At 40.7% G+C, this 20,046-nt stretch overlaps 1 protein-coding gene across 1 annotated transcript; it reads left to right on the top strand.

The window, feature by feature from the left end:
• Nucleotides 1-1,938: 1,938 nt before the first annotated feature.
• enc1 (ectodermal-neural cortex 1) lies at nt 1,939-14,827 on the top strand. Its single transcript, XM_054612254.1, has 3 exons — nt 1,939-2,230; nt 7,206-9,021; nt 12,200-14,827. Exon 2 carries the CDS (start codon nt 7,212-7,214, stop codon nt 8,985-8,987), a length of 1,776 nt encoding a protein of 591 aa, XP_054468229.1. The 5' UTR covers nt 1,939-2,230; nt 7,206-7,211; the 3' UTR covers nt 8,988-9,021; nt 12,200-14,827.
• Nucleotides 14,828-20,046: the final 5,219 nt, after the last annotated feature.

The following is a 20,046-nucleotide window of genomic DNA, read 5'->3' as shown; positions in this document are numbered from 1 at the left end:
TTCAAAACTTCCTAAACACAAAACTATGTTAGCTATACCCAGTATTATGAGAATAGGTACTGCTCTTGGGTTATTTATCCAAACTTTAAACATGACATGATTGTGAACTGTCAACTATTTTAACTATTTGTAGTATTCAATAAATGTCATATGAACATTCTTTTGCATAATTTACAATTCATTTCTGACAGTTATGGTAAAAGTTTAGTTTGTGGTTTGCAATAAATAACCCGACAGTAACATATAAATCACACAAACTCTTGGTCAGAACAACCGATGGATACATTGTGAAGTTTTTCTAGCATTGCATCTACAATCTGTTGGATCATTTACCCATGGTCCGTTTTTAACCAAGTGATTATTTAAGTGTGTGGTCAACATTAAAACTGATTATTTCCTTGTGATTTGTTGTCTCTGTTATTGCAGATATCCAGCCCTTAAAGTCACACACATTACAGAAGAATGACAATAAGCATCCAGCTATATATTAGTTATTCACATGATGGAAAATAGACAAAATATCTGTACACATGGACTGCGAGATGTTGTTCATTTTCTTTCCTCCATAGTCAAAAGAGTAGTGTTGAAAGGAGAATTCAGATTATTTTCCTAAAAACGTAAAAGTATCAATACCACACTATAAAAATATTTCATTTGGCTACATAGAAAAGATCTGAATTCCAAATTTTGATATGGTAAATGTAGAAATATTATCAATAATTTGAATCCTAAGCAATGGTACTCGTCCTTGATGCATAAACATGTAAGAATTAGGATATTTTTATTTTTATGGCCTAATATCACAAATCCATTTGTCTAAAAGGCTGCTTTTCGAGTAGGGAAAACTCTCCACCTCCCAAAAAATCATTTAACATGGAACAAAAATGAAGAGGGGCCCTGCCCGAAACCGAACCACTACAGTAAATGCCTCTCACATTGTTGCAGCAGTATCTGTCACATGTAGTAATACATATCACTCACATGGGGCCCCTTTTTTTCTGTTCTTTTACAGTACTTCTACTTTTGACATTGATACAGTTGGTTGCCAATACCTCTAGGAATTTCAATGCAGGACTTTCACTTGCAATTTAATATTTTTTTTACATTGTTCTATTGCTACTTTTACTAAAAAAGGTTCCATATATCCCTCTGAAATATTGTGGAGTAGAAGTGTAGTGTAGTTTTATATGAACATAAATAACTCCGAATCCAAATCAGACGGTGATGTGTTTGTATGTATTCATTCCTAAAGTCAGCTCAATTAAGAGAATAAAATGCTTATTTTAGGATTATTTATGCTAGTTATTAATCTTATTTCAAGATATACATTCTAATTGTCAGCTCAATTAAGAGAATAAAATGCTTATTTTAAGGTTATTTATGCTAGTTATTAATCTTATTTCAAGATATAAATTCTAATTTTCAGCTCATTTAGAGACTAAATTCCTCATTTTAAGTTACTTTGTCTCAAATAAATATGATTTCATTGCTTGTAATAAGCTCAGTTTGCTTGAATTCTAGCCTTTTTGTCTAGTTTTAAGGCACATTATGATCTTTCAGTGGCTAGACATTTTTGCTTGTTTTAAGAATTCTAACCTAGTAAATTTGTCTTACCCCATTGGCAGATTTTTTTTGCTCAATACAAGATAATTTGACTAGATTTAAGAATATTAGGCTTATTTCTAGAGGGGCCTTTTTTGCAGTGGTGTGGGAGGAAACTCCTGCCTTGGGAGACAAACTGTCCTCCACATCTTTACGCATATCCCCCCTCTCTCTCTCTCTCTCTCTCTCTCTCTCTCTCTCTCTCTCTCTCTCTCTCAGTATTCATTTCCTGACGGTCCTCCCCCTCTCAGTGTAAACACACCCATTGATTTCGGTGAGAGAGAACTGGGTGCGCAGGAGGAGAACCGGCACACAGGAGCAGAGCAGGAGCGCACCAGCAACGCCTCCAAACATCTCACCCTTCACACCGAAAGCCCGTTTATTGAATGCGCGACTTCTTATTCACATCTATATAAATCCCTGTTTCCAGACTTCATACTTTAGTGTTTTAATCTGAGGGGGGAAAACGGTCTCATCCTCACCGATTATCATTTCGGCATTTCGGAAATAAACCGAGGAGAGTAAGTTCCACTCCCCGAGCGCAAAGGCTTGCATCGTGGCTCTCTCAGAAGTGGCATGTTCGAGGGATACTGCGGACACAATTGAACTCCTGCTTTCACCCAAAGAGGTAAATATGACAATAAAACCACATCCCTTACACCAGGATCTATTAAAGCTTATTAACAGATCGTTATATTGTAACAGCATCCTTTTCTGATCACCTGATGATGAAAGAACTCCAGTGCTGTGGCAGAGAAAGCGCAACAGAAAACAGGCTTATGGACAAAAAGATTGTTGTTGACATCCTTTGATTATGTCTATATAATGCTATTACTATCATTTACCCAGCGCATGGATGGTGCTGGCTTGTTTATTTATTTCCATGAGATCTTCTCTCAGTCCTTTGTGCTCTCCTGGGCATCTTGTCCCTGCATACTCATGCATGCTGGAGATGTTTTGAGATGTTGTTTTAAAGGCCAGATCAGGTATGACACGCTCTTCTTGGTGATAAACACTATTTTTTTTAAGCGGCAGGACTTTGGTTTAAACACAGTAAATATCATTTAGATTGGTTTGAACAGGGTGAGACTATAAATTTGAGATAAAGATTGATCCAGACATGCAGATCAATAGCTGCTGTTGTATCCTATTGTTTTGCATCTTGTTTCTATTCTATTTCTTTTTTCTGTTCTCCCAAGTGGCAGATGTACAGAGCTGGCGCATATAAGCCTGGTGTTTACTTTTGAAGTTTCTCCCACCAATCCCTCTTCCTGTGTCCATGGTTGACTGTGAACACCTGGCAATGATTTTAAACAGACTGCAGGCCAGCCATGCCTCAGATATAGTGTCCAGAGGCGGCATGTGCATGCCTTTACACTGTGTGAGCTTTGTGAGTGTGGCATGTATGCGCTTTCCTGCTTATGTGCCTGTGGATCTGTTTTCTGTGAAGGGGATGAGGATGACAACTCTCACAGCCATCCAGCCAGCCGCTCACTCTCACGCTGCTGCCATATTTCCCCCCTTCTCAGGGCACGGTGGTGTTGAATGCACTGACTCTGTTACTGTGACAGAAAAATAGCCTGTGAAATCAAGGACAAGTTACATACCGTGATCACTGATTGTGGATAAAATGATAACAGTTAATGAAGCGTAATTTGTTTTCGGGCAGCAACTAAATGTGATTAACAATTATTGATTAGAAATTACTTTTGATTATAAAGCGGTTAATTGTTTAGTCTAAAATGTCATGTTAAAACATTGTGAAAACTTCAAACATCAAAACTTACCAGAGACCCGATGACGTCTTTCAAGCCTCTTGTTTTGTCGAACCAACAATCCAAAGTCTAAGTGCAGTCAGGTTGCTATGATATCTTTCATTGTGTCGTAAATTTACCCATTATGAACATGCACATAACCTTCATTGTGCCAAATAAACAGTCATGTTATAAACCTTTTTTACTGTAACACCTAACTATCACCAGTGGAAGTCAAAGTGAAAACATAACATGCGAGTAAATTCAAAGTACAATTCAAGGTGAGGTAGCCAACCTGTTGAAGTTGTTATCTTGCATTTGTTTACTCTCTTATAGCAGTAATAATATTGACAGTCAGGGAAAACCAGTTAGTCGCCAACATCATGTTGACATATTCAAATGTTTCCTTGATGGTCCTAAAATATCATGCACAATTGTTTTTATTTCTGATTAATCTGTGATCTTTTTTCTGGTTCACCACATAGTTTGGTCAACAAAATGCCAGAAAATATGTAAAAAAAAAAAGAAAATCCATCACAATTTCCTCAAGCTCCAGGGGGCATCTTCAAATTGCTAGTTAAGTCAAACTAACAAGTGCAAAATCCAAAGATATTCAGTTTACATTCAAAGAGAATGGCTGGAATCATTGAATGTTGAATAAAATATATAATATGATCAATCAATTCTATAGTTGCTGAATCATTTTCTCATGATCGCACATGTTTTTAAACACAAGCCATATATCAATATCGGCCAGACAGTTGTCAGGAATTTTACACACACTGTTACAGTGTTGACTTTGAACAACCAGATTAAGGTTATATGGGTTGCAGTAATCTGCTTTCCCAATAAGCCGTGTTTACACGTGTTGGGTTAGTGTCCATAGGGACGCGTGGTAGTTTTCAGAAAACATATTGACATTACAAGCCAATACTCTATATCAGTGCTTGTGATCAAGGAGAACTGGTATTCAAAATATCCTAGAGACAAGTGAGAATATATTATTTCAACTCTGAAACCATCCAAGTTCTTATTAGATCCTTTAGGTTTGGCATACCATAATAAAACATCCTCACTGGGTAGATGTTGAAGACAAGTGAACTCGTAACAAAGGACAAATTTACATTTAAATTACAAATAAATGAACACAGGGTTTTCAGGACCTGCAGGTTTAGTTGGTAATCCAGGCTTTATCCTTAAATATGCAAATGGTATAAGTGTGGTTTACTGCTTTTCTTCTGTTTGCTAAACTCTCATGCACTCACTGTATATATTAGTGAGCGTGTTCATTCAAGGACAACTTTGTTTACAGCTTTAGTGATGCAGAATTGGTTTTAAATTTGTTTTGATTATTGCATTTTCACTATTCCTAGTGTTTTTCTGCCAGTCAACTACTGAGGGTTATTTACAAACTAATTATAGGTATCTGCAAAATCTCTCAAATGTAGTGCCTGATTTATTAGGTCCACATATTCGAATCAAACCACTTAAAACTTCTCATTAGAAATCACAAGCTGCAGTATCAGTACTGTGTGTGTGTGTGTGTGTGTGTGTGTGTGTGTGTGTGTGTGTGTGTGTGTGTGTGTGTGTGTGTGTGTGTGTGTGTGTAGAAGCAGGATCAGCAGCATGTGTGCAGGTGAGAGAGCTAGGATAGGCAAGGGTATTCTCATTATAGCTGAGCCAGAGGCCACAAGATGACGAGTTGCCTGTTTTGTCAGTCCTGGAATGCAATAAATCCTGTTGATCCAAGGTTGCGGTTGGTTTTGTGTTTAATAAAGTTGTGATAAACAATGTTCTTCCTTATTATTATTATTATTATGAAATGTGAATGGTTCATATATAATCTAATATATGAGACTGTTTATTCTTTTGGTTCATTTAAGTCACACATATATATCTGGTGGACCAAAGTGGTGTGACTGACGTTGTCAAACCATGTTGCAAGCATGGCTAAAAAAATGAAACTTGTGTTGTGATATTGGCTATTGACTATAAATGGACAGGTTCTTTATAAGGCAGTCACTTACGTACTTTCATATCAATGCACCTCACATAGAATAACAATAGGTTATCTCCCATCCTTGCAAGCTTCTCCGCCTGGTTTCAGTTTTGGCTTCTGTTTAGGTTGGAATGCAGTGAATGTAGTTTTAAATACCTTTTCACTAACACGGTGTGTTTTCCAATTGAAAAACTGCACCTAAACATTTACCTGCATGTTTGGGTAACAGCTGTTTTTGGAGTTAGTTTAACTGGAATTTCAGTCATATCTCTGGAATTTATAACATGGAGCGATACATTTCTGTGCTAAAGCTAAAGGTGTGAGTGACACCGCTTACCAAAAAGCCCAATTTGGACTTTCATTTGTACATGCAGGGTTCACACCTGTCTATTTGTGAAACAGCATTCCGAGGCTTTTGGAGCACATGATGCAACTTAAGGAAAATGGAAACTGTCTTCTCTCATCTACGCAGGCGGGTTGCAAAGGAATGGTTTATGACACCTGGGAACTTTTGAACGCTTAAAGTGGTAGTTCACCAAATATCTTTCTTTTGAGAATCAAACACGCACCACCTGTAAGGTTGTATAACACGTTCCGACCTACAGGGGAAAATGGCCACTGTGGTCAGCTAGACTAGACTAGATTTACAGTGGATTTCAGTTTTATGGATGTTTCCATGCTTTTATGTCTTGAAGATGTTATCACTGGAATCAAATTTAACTGAATTCATGCTGATCACAGCTGTAACTTTCGTGCCGTCAATAAAAAAAACTGCAAACATGCTACAACCACCTCATGCCTGTTTCAATACTGAAAAAGCTGATTTGGGGTGTAATGAGTATAATTGGGTATAAATGGTCTTGAGGTTTACTCTTAAGATAAAGCAGTCTAGATCACTCCTTAAATCACTGGGGGAGACCTAGTAGAGAACGTAATATGTCTGGAAGTCTGACAGCTGTGGATTTACTAGGTCAGACAGGGACTCTGGAAAGCGTGTGCGGGAGGCACTTGACATGTCTAGGAATTGGGTGGAATGAATGTGAGCTCTGAGGGAGGACGGGGCAAGGGCAGTGAAGATGGGAGCTTTGAATTTCTGGAGGGGAGTAAATTCTGCGCATTAGGCCTATACGCAGAGGTTTAAAAGAGCCCTGCTGTCTCCTTTCTTTCTCTTTTTTTAGAAAAAAGCTCTGCAAAGGGACTCTTACTTGTAAATCATGGTATCTCTAAAAAAAGGGGGATTAGTGCTGCTCGGGTTTGAAAGCAGAAAATCCTTGTGGTCTCTGCGAGAAGGTAATTGTTATCTACTTGACCTTCAGAACTCCCAAGCGTATGCTGTTTTGCAACTTGTAATCACTGTATCTCTTGCTTAATGTCTTTCTATCTCTTGGGAAGGTTTGCGATAGCCACAAAAAATGCACATCATTCATCCTATTATGAATAATAGGGCTGAAACCTTTGATATTTCACCATCAAAATCACCCTGTGCCTGTAAAGTAGACAGGCTGAGAATACAATTTAAGGACAATTATAACTAAAAACCATAACACTTTATCTTCAGTGAATTTATATTTATTGATTAATAGTAGTAAATACATAGATATAACACACACAAATGATCTAATTTATTTCACCTTTTTGTGTCTTGACAGCAACAGACTTCCATATAATTACTGAAAACACGCCTCCTCCTTAAGGGAAACTCATTATTATTACATAACCACATAAACAAAAATCTACAGCCTTCACTGTGGTCTCCATTTCCTTCGCAAAACATTGTAGAACATTGTGCAGTGCACCTTAAATATGGAATGCATTAAAAAGAGATTTTTCATGTTTTTATTCTTTTTCAGGATTCAATGAAAATGTCCGTGTGCGTCCATGAGAACAGAAAATCACGAGCCAGCACTGGCTCGATGAACATCTACCTGTTCCACAAGTCCTCCTATGCGGACAGTGTCCTCATGCACCTCAACTCGCTGCGGCAGCAACGGCTTTTCACAGACGTCCTGCTTCATGCAGGTACCCGCTCCTTCCCATGCCACCGCGCCGTGCTGGCTGCCTGCAGCCGCTACTTTGAGGCCATGTTCAGCGGTGGGCTGAGGGAGAGCCGGGCCAGCGAGGTCGACTTCCGTGGCACCATCCACCCAGAGGTTTTGGAGCTCCTGCTGGATTACGCGTACTCATCACGTGTGGTCATCAACGAGGAGAACGCAGAGTCACTATTGGAGGCCGGGGACATGCTAGAGTTTCAGGACATCCGGGATGCATGTGCTGAATTCCTAGAGAGAAACCTTCACCCGTCTAACTGCCTTGGCATGCTCTTGCTGTCTGATGCCCACCAGTGCACCAAGCTGTCAGAGCTGTCCTGGGGCATGTGCCTCAGCAATTTTCCAGCTATTTGCAAGACAGAAGACTTCCTCCAACTGCCCAAAGATATGGTGGTGCAGCTTTTGTCACACGAGGAGCTTGAGACAGAAGATGAGAGACTGGTTTATGAAGCTGCCCTTAACTGGATCAACTATGACCTGGAAAAGAGACACTGCCACCTTCCAGAGCTCCTGAGGACTGTCCGTCTGGCCCTGTTGCCTGCAATCTTTCTCATGGAGAATGTTTCTACAGAAGAGCTGATCAACTCCCAGCCCAAGAGCAAGGAGCTGGTGGATGAAGCTATCCGATGTAAGCTGAAGATCCTTCAGAACGATGGCGTTGTTAACAGCCCGTGTGCTCGACCAAGAAAGACCAGCCATGCGCTATTTCTTCTGGGAGGGCAGACTTTCATGTGTGACAAGTTGTACCTCGTGGACCAGAAAGCCAAAGAGATCATCCCCAAGGCTGACATACCCAGCCCCAGGAAGGAGTTCAGCGCCTGCGCCATCGGCTGTAAGGTGTACATCACCGGTGGTAGAGGCTCAGAGAACGGTGTGTCCAAAGATGTGTGGGTCTACGACACCGTCCACGAGGAATGGTCCAAGGCGGCGCCCATGCTCATTGCCAGGTTTGGCCATGGCTCTGCAGAGCTGAAACACTGCCTCTATGTGGTAGGAGGTCACACGGCAGCAACTGGCTGCCTACCTGCTTCTCCGTCTGTATCCCTCAAACAGGTGGAGCAGTTTGACCCAGTGGCAAACAAGTGGACCATGGTTGCTCCTTTGAGAGAGGGTGTGAGCAATGCAGCAGTGGTCAGTGTCAAGCTCAAGCTCTTTGCCTTTGGAGGAACCAGCGTCACCCACGACAAGCTACCCAAGGTCCAGTGCTATGATCCGCAGGAGAACCGATGGTCTGTGCCGGCGTCCTGCCCGCAGCCGTGGCGCTACACAGCCGCTGCCGTGCTCGGAAACCAGATCTTTGTCATGGGTGGGGATACAGAGTTCTCAGCATGCTCGGCTTATAAGTTCAGCAGTGAGAGCTACCAGTGGACTAAAGTGGGTGACGTGACGGCCAAGCGGATGAGCTGCCAGGCCGTGGCGTCGGGGAACAAACTGTATGTGGTGGGTGGGTACTTTGGCACACAGCGGTGTAAAACTCTGGACTGCTATGACCCCACGTTGGATGCTTGGAACAGCATCACTACTGTGCCATACTCGCTCATTCCCACTGCTTTCGTCAGCACCTGGAAACATCTGCCTGCATGAGCCCCAGACCCTCTACCTACACGCTTCCCATGAGGTAAGTGATGACTCCAAGTTTGAAAATTAAAAAAAAAACTGGGGTCTTGAAAGAATTGAGCTTTCCAAGCCTCCGTAGCCGGCTCTTAATCTGTGAATGAGGCTAGTGACTCAAGGCTACATTACCTGCCACTAGCATAACACATCCAGATATCACACCGAACAGTTTGTGGGTGAATTGCATTGTGGTTAATGTAGGCGCAAGGTTTTGACAAGGAAGAACAATCGAGTAAAATCTCTATTTCTGCTGGAGCGATATAGATTTTTTGGGAGGGCAATGCTAAATCAAATGAGTACTCTTTGTAGAGTTTGACAGTTGTATCTTCTTCTTTTCCATTAACAATCTGTATAAAATTGATATTAAATGTATTTAGTCATGTATTTATTTGTTAGTAAAATAATCAAAGCCCAATGAATGTGGTGTTTTTAAGGCAGAAACCAATGTCAGTATTTCAGATAACACTGTACATTTATATATATATAAATTGGCAGATCCAATTTCACATAAAATAAAATATACACAATTTATATTTGCAAATCTGTTAACATATATGCTCATTCTGACAATCTGTGATAAGATTCTGATATGAATTTGTCGGGTGTTTCAATCATTTTCAGAACTACTGACAGGATAAGTAGAGTCTTCTCAGAAGGCGAGAGGATATAGCACTAGAGGATGGAGGATGGGGGGATGGATAGCGGCTTGTGTGCGTTAGTTAAGTGAGTTATGTGGCTGTGGGGATGGGCCGAAGGACACAGAGGGTAATTGAAAGAGAATAGGATACTTTTATTGCTCCTGTGGGGGAAATCCTTCTAAGAGGGAAAAGGGGGTCTGCCAATTAGACAAGCCACACACCAGCAGGCTACAACGCCTTGGCGAGGCTAATCCATTCTTATTCGCCTTCCTTTGACGAGGTTATGGTCTTTACGCTGGGCGAGAGCGAAGGCAGCCCGCGACTCACGCAGTGTCGGAAGCCATTCATTATGAGCTGCAAGTGGAGGTGACTGAGCTAAGTAGCAGCAGGGAGAGTTGTAGGACTCAGACAGGCTGTGAGACACACATCATCCCTTGGTTGTGGTGGTATCACGCTGAATTTAAAAATGTCCTGTTAAACTCTACAGTCTCTTGTGACTCTACATATGTCTTATTTATCTCATTCTATCCCTGCCCTCCATGCTCTGATGTTAAACAGTCCAGATGCATGTTGAGCAAGGCTAGTCGGCTTAGCTGATCTCTCTCCATGCTGCAGGCTCAAGATCACATCACATCATACAATCGCAATACCCTACACTGACGTCCCCACACATACCCATGCAGGCAGTCTTTTTCATTTAGCTGTATTTATTGAAAGGGCTCGGGGCTCTCAGGTCCTGAGAAAGCCAAGGAGAGAAGTAGAATGACTCCCCAGCTGTCCACCACAGCACAGTTTCCCATTTGATAATGCCAGGAAGCAGCTCAGAGCAGCTTCACTGCTTAGATAATGTGATGTTCTTCCTCTCCACGGGATGAAATATTTGTTAAGACTTATTATTCCCTTTCTTTTCGGTGACTCATCTCTGAGAAGAAGTGACTAGACTGAAGGTTTTAACTATCTCTAAGCCAATGCAACACAGTGTTCAGTGAAGGATATAATCCTGCCACTAATTTAATACAGAATTTGTTTTTGGTGTGCCTGCCTGTCATGGCAACTGACAGTCTACTCACTGAACGCAGTGAAAAGACGAAATGTGCAGGAATGGAAAAGAAGGCTGACTGTTTAGGAATGAAAGGGGAAGGAAGTATGTAAGACCTCACAGAAGGAGATTGTAGCTGTGAGAGAAAGAAGAAGTTCTCTCTCAGTTTTTCCCAGGGGAGCAATACAAAGTTTTACATTTAGATTTTTTCCCCCCCTGGAAAGCATTCAGTAGGTACTGAGAAAATCAAATAACGCAGATTCTTTTTACTGCCTTTCTTTATGCCGATATTGTAGCAATATTTTTAGGATGACTGTTGATTTTAGATATTTAGTATTTAGCCTACTTACACACAAAAGAATAACTAAGACCAAAAGTATATATTCATATTACCAATAACAAAATTGCAGAATAAATTACTAAAACAACTAATGTAGCATCACAACAAATGAGTCAGTCCCTATACACTTTGGTCTGAGTAACCGGATCAGCTTCATCTGGTTTCCAATTCCCAGTGTGATAGTTTTAATGGGTTCCAGTTAAATGACAGACGTGTTTGGCATGTGCACAGTGTTACAGGAATCATTGGACATTTTGGGAAACACACATATTTAATTTTGCTGGAAAGATCGATACGAGTCTTTTGTCTATATGCTAAATATGAAGCTTCAACCAACTACACTCTGTAGCTTCATATTTAGTGTACAGACATGAGAGTGGTATTAATCATCTCACCTAACTCTTTGCATGATAGAGAAAAGGCATATTTCCCTAAATGTTTAACTATTCGTTAAAACTACCTTGATTTATGAATTAATAAATGTAATTCGCTAAATGCTAACTTGAAACAAACTGGAATCCAATGCAAGCCATTTCTCTCCGACCCATTTTGCTACTGGGTAAAAAAGTGCTCTTCAAGGTTTCTTTATTCCCTCATCTCATGTACATCCTCTGGCAACGACAGCAAGGGTAAAACCCACGTCCAAACGGAGATAGCTGGTGTTATTACATTCACATTAGACACATAGAGGGCTGCCAAGTCTGTAACCATCTGTGCGGTACAGATAAGTAGGCCTACATATTAAGTAAAAGCTTTAAAAATAGAAAGGTCAAAGTGAAATTTTGAGAGGAAAACACACTCAGATGTGAAAAGTGTTGTAGGCTGAGGGTGAGATAAGAAGACGATGAAGGTCTGCACTGAGGAAACAGAGTAGGTGGAGTCACCAAATCTAATAGTCTGGCAGGATATACAGAGCGGATACCTCAGCAATATTTTTGCATTACAACATAAGAAAGCAGGAACTAAGATTTCAAAGAAGGTTGTGAGGTGATCCAGGAGCTTTAAACTTAAGCCTCATTTCCCAAGATGTGTATTATTTTCTGTTTAAGCTTCCTTTGTAATTTGAATAATTAAAAAGCCACCTTTAAACTGTTGAGCCTTGTTTGCTTTCCGGCATCTTATTTCCCCATTTAACAAGCTATTATTATTTTTTCCTCTCTTTCAGATTTCCCTTTCTTGCTTTATCTACTGGACTCCAACTGTGAAGAAGCACACGTTATCTTCCTCTAAAAAGAGACACTGAGCAGTGATGTACAGACACCCTCATTCATCTTGATGTTGCAAAGATGCAGAAACCGGACAGAAGCTGGACACTATTACTGGAATGATGTCGTCTCTCATTTCCGTGAAGGAGCGGTAGATCACGCAAAACAAACCAAACAAACTGCTGCTTGTTCTATGAGGCACAAACTCCAACCTTGTGTACATCTGGTATATCAGGCTTGTGCTTTCATGCTGCCATATGAGGACTGCAAACATATCACACAACCTGCATTTTCCCCAATTAGTCATGACAGGCTTGTGAGGATCTGTATTGATGTTTTTCTCTATGATAAAAAAAAGAAGGAAAAAAAAATACTCTTTTTCATCGAGGCTGCAATGTATAGCATGATGGATGTTCTATTTAGATTGATGGAGGGAGAATGCAAAGAACAGAACTCAGTTTGACTGAATGTAGCTGATTTTTAAAAGACACAATGAAGGAGCAAATCTCCACCTTCTCTTCTCTAATAAGCTTTTTTTTAGTTTGACCCCTTGTAACTATTTTCTTCTTCTATCAAAGACGTGCTTCTCACAGCTGTGACACTGAAACAAACCTATGAGTGTTCCTCTTATGAAGGCTTTGGCAGTTTTCTGTCACTGCAAGCCACGAGGTGTTGACGACCAACACCAGCTGAGGTTGAAGAGGATGGAGGGGGATCTGTTCGTGGCAGGGGGTTTGGTGGGGGGTTGCCCTCGCGGGTCACGACCTTACATGTTTGCTGTTTCGCAGCTACGCATTAACGCCCACTGAGCGCCGGTTAACTAACCCACTGTACACAGGGTCGGTATTCAGTGTTTGGTTTCGGCGCTTTAGAAAGAACACACATTCAGCTGTACACTTAATGCTGTAAAAGCCTGGCCGCGCTTCTGTTATTCTGATAAAAGCAGTTGCTCGCTTGCTGAGTCATAGCTGAACCCTTTCTAGAGCATGTCCACTCATAGTGATTCAGTAAAACTGGCATGATGAACTCTTCTCTGTGGTCACAGAAATACTGTCACCTTAATCCAAACTGAGAACGACTCAGTTTCTTTTTAAACTTGCTGCAATGTAGTCTTAATTTATATGACAATGCTAACTCTGTTATGTTAATATGTTTAAGCCTATTTATTTCTTCTCTGCCTGCGTTCTAATGCGAGTGTATGTTCGGGTTATGTCATGCATGGCCAGGTGTTGTGTTTTGTTTGATCTCAGTTGGGCTGCATTTTGCACAATTCAGTCTTTCCCAGGAGGAACTTTAACTTCTTTTACAAGACACAGAGGTGAACCTCTCACAGAGTACGAATGGGAGAGGAAGAATGGCTCGGATTACTGACGGTGTGAAGCAGTTTAGGCCAAAGGGTCGCTGCCTAAGTAAGAAGACTGAATGTGGTGAAAGAACTTTTCATTTTTACTTATGATAGATACTCTTTAAGCTCTAACCTGCGTCCAAACCTGTCTTAAATCCTCCCTTCAAGGCCCTAACTGTACCAACAAAACAAGAAGATTATGAACCATAAAACATATAAGGCTGCTGGAACGGATCAGTATGAGGCCCAGTAACTAACCCTGACATGGTTAAGAATGTGACAGTCTTTGCAGCTGTCCTCGGGACAGCTGGAGGACTGTCACATGTGCTAACTTGGCTCTTCAGGGTGTTAACCCAGAGTCCTCTTCACCATTTGGTTGAGTAAGAGTTGAATCCAGAAAGCTGAGCATTGATAAGGGCAGACACCGCAGTGCTTTTCACCATAGTGTCAATGATGCACAATAAAAACACAAAAAACATTGCAAGTTCCTGAAGACCAAAAAAAGAGAGTTTTGTCTTAAACACTTGCATATGAAATATTTGGTGAGTCTAATCAGTGTTTTTGTGTCTATGTCTGTCTATGTGACCTGAACATTGACGTTTTACAATTGAATATTAATGAAACCATTTAATTTCAATGTAAGGGGGGATGTTTTGGTTGAATATGTATATAAATATTTTTCAAATGTCCTTCCTTGTGGATTCATGAAACAAATCAAATCTGTTGGGATAAACTGGTAAACAGCTCTGTAAATTCCTGCTCAGCTCCTAAAGCCACCAAAAAGTTCATCCTTTCATTGGCAATTCGAAGACCTCTGTGGAGACCCTTAGGGCTCCATAATGTTGACCTCCTCCAACCACTGAACACAGAGCCTCTGCCCCCCAATCCTATAGGAGCAATTATCTCCCATAGAACGCAAGTTTCCCTGGCAACAGCAAGAAATGAATGCCCCTTCAATTTGCACCTAATTGCCGAGTGGCATTTCCCACTTCTACTCTTGCCCTCTACTTATCCTCTGTTTTATCTGGAAATCCAGCTGGCTCTGATTGGGAGCATAGTATCTCGCCAAGCATAATGATGTAAATTAGACAGAAAACTGTCAACGTGCATCAGTTTCATTTTTCTTTTGTCATGTAAGAGTTTTATTTCTATTTTTTATGGCATTATTTTGTACATGTGATTTTTTTCACAATGTGAAATTCATGGCTAATAAACATAAGAGTTTTTTCCTCTTGACTGTAAAGCATTGTGTCTTTGTCTTCACTGTGGGGATAACTTGTCTCTAGAAGGGAAAAGCAGCTTCAACACAACACAGGGTGCTTTCTCATTACGGCATGTTTCGCATATTTAGGCAGCTTTGGAGTGAAAACAGCAGCCAAAGTGTCCTGATGCATTTAAGGCAGTATATCATGCGTACAGCTTTTGTTCTGTGGAGGAGGGACTGAAATCATCTTATCTATGCCTCCGGCTTTTAAGCTTCCTGCACAAGAACAGGCGAAACGCAGCCAGATACTTCCCTTTCTCTGTCAAGTCACCTTGGCAACGGCAACCTTTATCTGCAAACTGTGGGGGCTGGAAGAGAACATGAAATCTTAAAAAGCACCTCTGTCTATTCTCCTCCCTTTCCTGACCTACCTCCCCTCTCACTTCCTACAGACCCTCTCACACTTTTCATCAGTGAAATGCATTGCAAAGTGGTTCGCCGGTAAGCCCCGCTGCATTTGACGCTCTCTGGTTTGTAACAAGTCTAACATCTCATTAGTGAGTGACTGCAGAGCACACTGCCACTTGCTGCATTCCTCCAACTCTGAGGAGTCTGTTCAGTGTTTACATTCTTTGCCCTGACAAGACTGCTGACCGTCGACTCGAGGTTGAGAAACACCAGTTTTACTGGATCCAGACCCTCATGCATTCACTAACAAAATACACCCGTGCACTGGGGAAGGGGGAGCTTGAGAAATAAACAACATTTCCTTTCACTGTCACAACATTTGCTGACATGTTGTTAAAAAAATCTTATCTGAATCATTTCAAGATAACTAACTAAGTGACAAGATGAGTTTTCTCAAGCATTCTCTGCTGAGAACCAGCAGAGAAAAAAAAGGGTCAACATACAACGTGAAATGTGGGAGCTCTGTGTGCGGGAGGCCTCTCAGTGCCCCTGTGTGATCCAACAGTCCCCCCCATTAATCAAGACAGGAAGTTGAATTTCCTGTCCGCCAGGAAGTAGGTCTTATCCGCCCACCACCCACCACCTCCACCCGGGAATATACACCGATGGCTCAACCCTTCAACACTGCGAATCCTTTGGGTGCTGTTAGCTTATGCAGAGCTTGGCTGAACAGACCAGTCTAGTATTTTGTGTGGGCAGTCTGTATGTGTGGCTGAGTGTGCTGAAAAACAATGTACCTACATGTCACAGTCGCCTGGCAACACAGGCATTAGCTGCATCTCAGTCATGCAAGCGCACACACACACTCAGATACACACACACATGAAAAACACATACAGAAACAGACTACAAATTTTTCATTTGTTCAGCATCATTATGGTTATTTATCCAGTCTAGATTTAGAAGAAATATTAATATTTAATTAAAGAAAGATAAAAGCAGTCCAAGCATTATTTGCTACGTATGCTTATAACAAAATATAAAACAAAACATTTTAATGTCTTTATTATGTTATTCAATATATTTTATAAATATTACAGATTTAAAAGTCTGATGTTATGTTTTTCTTTTTTTTCTCTGTCAACAAATCCCACGAAAAAGACCAAACCCAGTAACGTGTCCTGTCTGTCCTTCAAAGCTTGTTGTCATTATTTTTCTGCCTGTGGTGCTCAGCACAGAGCTCAATGGCTCCTATTGAGGATATAAATCTATAAAAACAACATACACCCTTTTATTTAATTAAAATATTTGACTTTATTGTCAAAACCTCAGATTTTTTTCCTTAACAGTTGCCATAATATTGTGTACTTGCACTATACACATGCAAAACTTACTAGCAGAATCTGTTTAATCTTTGTTTTTTGTCTTTCACTAAGATTCGTTGACTATAAGTAAAATACAGAATATCGCCAGACTGTTTCTTTAATAAATAAAAGTTTTTAGGGAGGCACTTCTCTACTTGTGTTGAGTGTGCAGAGCAAAAGTATTGCACAGTTTTGAGAAAGTTCGTCATTCGATTGCATTTAAATAAGATTACAAAGATCCGGTAAATAAGAAACCATATCCCTGAGGATTTCATCAGATTTCATCAGATGGGTGGAGGTGAAGGTAGGCTGATACAAAGCTGAAGAAGCCTGGTGAGCTCCTGTGCTTTCGCCTGCCCACAAAATAAAAAAATAATTCTTTGCAGGGTGGAGCTGGTTTAAACTGTTCCAGACATACACGCTCAGACTGTGTGATCATGTCAGAGATGTTTTCGAAATGAGAATGCCGTCCACTGGGCTGTGATCGCTCTGACCTCTGAGTTACATCAGAATTCAGGCGGGCAGCTGAGGACCAATCCGCCTCAGGCAAGGAGACTGTGTCAGGGGCCAGTGTGTCGCTGTCAGATGTCCTGAAAATGGAATTTAAAGCAAAGATCTTCTTCTTATGCCAGAGTTAACTTTACATTTTATTTAATTTGAAATGTCCTGCTACTGTTTGATGATACCTCCATCTATCTCTATTTCTTCTCAGAGTTAATTTGAATGTGTTATTTGCTTTGAAATACTTACTTTCAAGAAAGTTTACTATCCTTTCAAAAGCCCCAACAGCCTGCTTATCTGGATCACAAGGCAGACTTAGGAGATAACACTCTGAGGAAAAAAATAGCATCTGCTGGACTGCTAAAGAAAGAGCCATGCGATGCACTGATACCTCAAGATATTCAAAACCTTCCTTTATCCGAGATACATCTCAAATCCAATGGAATACAGAGAGATGTCGGGCTGCAAAGATGTTTACGAGGTTTGGAAGCTGGGTTTCTTACTGCTGTTTGTTTCCAGTAGCTCAATATTCTGTTGTATCTCTTAATGTTTTAAAATGTTTGTTTTTTTCTCCATGACTTCATTAGTCCTCTGTTTATCCTCCACAGCATGCGCCCTTCCCCCTGCGTTATCGTGAGAAGGCTGAATGGAAATGGATGAGAGGTAATTAAGTCTAAGGAGGTCTGCTCGAACGCACAATGGCTCCTCTCTTCTTCTTCTTTTCATTCTATGCCCCCGCCTTTGTCTCTCACTTGTGTCATTACTCCAGCCTCCTCAATCCCACTGACCCCATCCTTAAACTTTGTGGCTATCCCATGAAAGATAGCCCGCTGATTGGGTTGCTTTGCAGCCACAAGCTAATTTACTGCTTGAACATCACCTGAAGTGATTTTCCATCAGATGAGGACATTTCGAAAAGCGCTGTAATTAATTGAACACAGGGGAGCAACAAATACGTGACCGACCTTGACCATCTTCCTCTCGATTGCTTTTGGAAGAACTCCACAAACTTTTAAAGTCAACAAACTTAAACCTAAAGGAGTAGTTTGAAATTTCGGGAAATATGCTTTTTCACTTTCTTGCTTACAGAGTTAGATGATATCATTATAAACATTATACACTCACACTCTGAAGCTACAGGCAGCAGCTTAACTTAACATAAAGACTGGAGACAAAGGGAAACAGCTAACATGGCTCTGTTCAAAGGAAACAAAATCTGCCTTTAACACCTCTAAGGCTCACTAACTTCCACATTATGTCTTGTTTCTTGCTTTATCCCTCTGTATCCAGTCTCTATGTTAAGCTAAAAGTCTGTAGTTTGTTTAGCTTCACAATTATTATAAACTTCCTGTACTCTGTACAGTAAATATGAACTACAGATGTGTTAGATATGTGCTGGTAGACGCCTTTTTCTGCCGTTGGACAGCGCAAGCTAGGCTAACTGTTTCCAGTCTTTGTGCTAAGCTAAGTTAACTGGCTAACATTTAGCAGATATAATGTTCACTATCTTAGTTTAGCCTGCATTTGTTAATTAGTACTAAAGACAAAGTGCTGGAGTTAAGAAGGTTGATGTGTTTTGCTAAACAGCTGGCTCAAACCTACATGTTGCAACCGTCGTGGAAAGCTACTCTCATTTTTAGTCTTTGAATCAAAACACCACTTCACCCTTTGGATATCCTGCAGCTTTATCAGGCTTTTATGTTGATAAGACGTGTTTGGGGGTCATTAGTACATACTTATTAACCGCTTAGGGATGCTTTTAAGGCCACTTTGCTTAACTCAGCGATCTCAGGCTTATCTCGTTGCTGAAAACCGCAGGCAGATGAAACGCTGCTCGGCCTCATGAGGTAGATGAGTAGTAATAACAGTTTGGGGTGAGTCACTGCAGGCGGTGTGCTCATAACATTGTTTACGTTCTCTTTGAAATGAGGTTGTTGGGTCTTTTAATCAGCGTGGCTCAAAGGCATTTGCCCTGCAATTTCTGCTGTTATATGGATTTTCACTCGGGTGTGGTTTGAGGTTGGGTAAGGAAAGAGGGAGGTGGGGGGAGGGCTCTGCAGTTTAGGTGGAATGATGGGGTGAAATCACTTCACTTTAAAGAAGCATAGCTCGAGTGAAATCTGTTACACAGTAAACATTATTCACTCCTGACGTGAATGGGAAGCCAAAACAATCAATTAACTTCAACCTTCTAATTATCGAAGGAATTCACAGGAGAGGTGGCGGATGCAAGTGAGCGTTGCTATCTTCTTCCATTCCTCGTCAGCTGGCCTTTTCTTTTTCTTTGTTTTTAGAAATCCTTCAAAATGAACAGTGTTGGAAAAAAATATTCAGGGCATTTCTTTAGGTAAAAATACAAATACAACAATCTAAGGTGGAAAAATATTATCAGCAAGAATGTTTTAATGTAAATATGAAAAAACACTGCTTTTTTGTAAGATGCTACAAGGCAAAAAGGTTTGATAACATTTTTTTTTATTATATATGTATTCATGTGGTTAATATGTTCTTTTAATGTAAAATATTATTCTGAAAAGTATCTTAAAAGTGGCATAAAACGGCAATACTCAAGTAAAGTACAAGTACCCCAAATTGCACTTAAATACAGTACTTGTAGTCTGTACACAATGTAGTCTGCTTTACACAACTGAAAATGTTGACCTCAAACTTTCCTAATGACCATAACGACTGGAATGCTTCAATTTCTCTGAGACCCTGCAGATAATGAGAATATTTCAGGAGAGAGAGAGATTGTCCCAACTCTAAATTACCCATCATACTCAGCGGAGTGACCCGCCGTGATCTCCTGAAACTACCTGTCAGATAAAGGTCTGCCCTGCCTTCACTCTGACAGGCATGTCTGTACAAACAACTCCAGGCTAAGACCTTAATCTGCAAACCAAAACATCACTGAGAAAACATTTTTGAGAAAACATAGCTGAAGGAATAGAAAGCCTGCGCTTACCGAGGCACGCTCACAATGAA

The sequence above is a fragment of the Anoplopoma fimbria genome, chromosome 14 (assembly GCF_027596085.1).
Source record: "Anoplopoma fimbria isolate UVic2021 breed Golden Eagle Sablefish chromosome 14, Afim_UVic_2022, whole genome shotgun sequence".
In the NCBI taxonomy this organism is placed as follows: domain Eukaryota; kingdom Metazoa; phylum Chordata; class Actinopteri; order Perciformes; family Anoplopomatidae; genus Anoplopoma; species Anoplopoma fimbria.
This window is presented reverse-complemented; position numbering and strand designations above follow the sequence as displayed.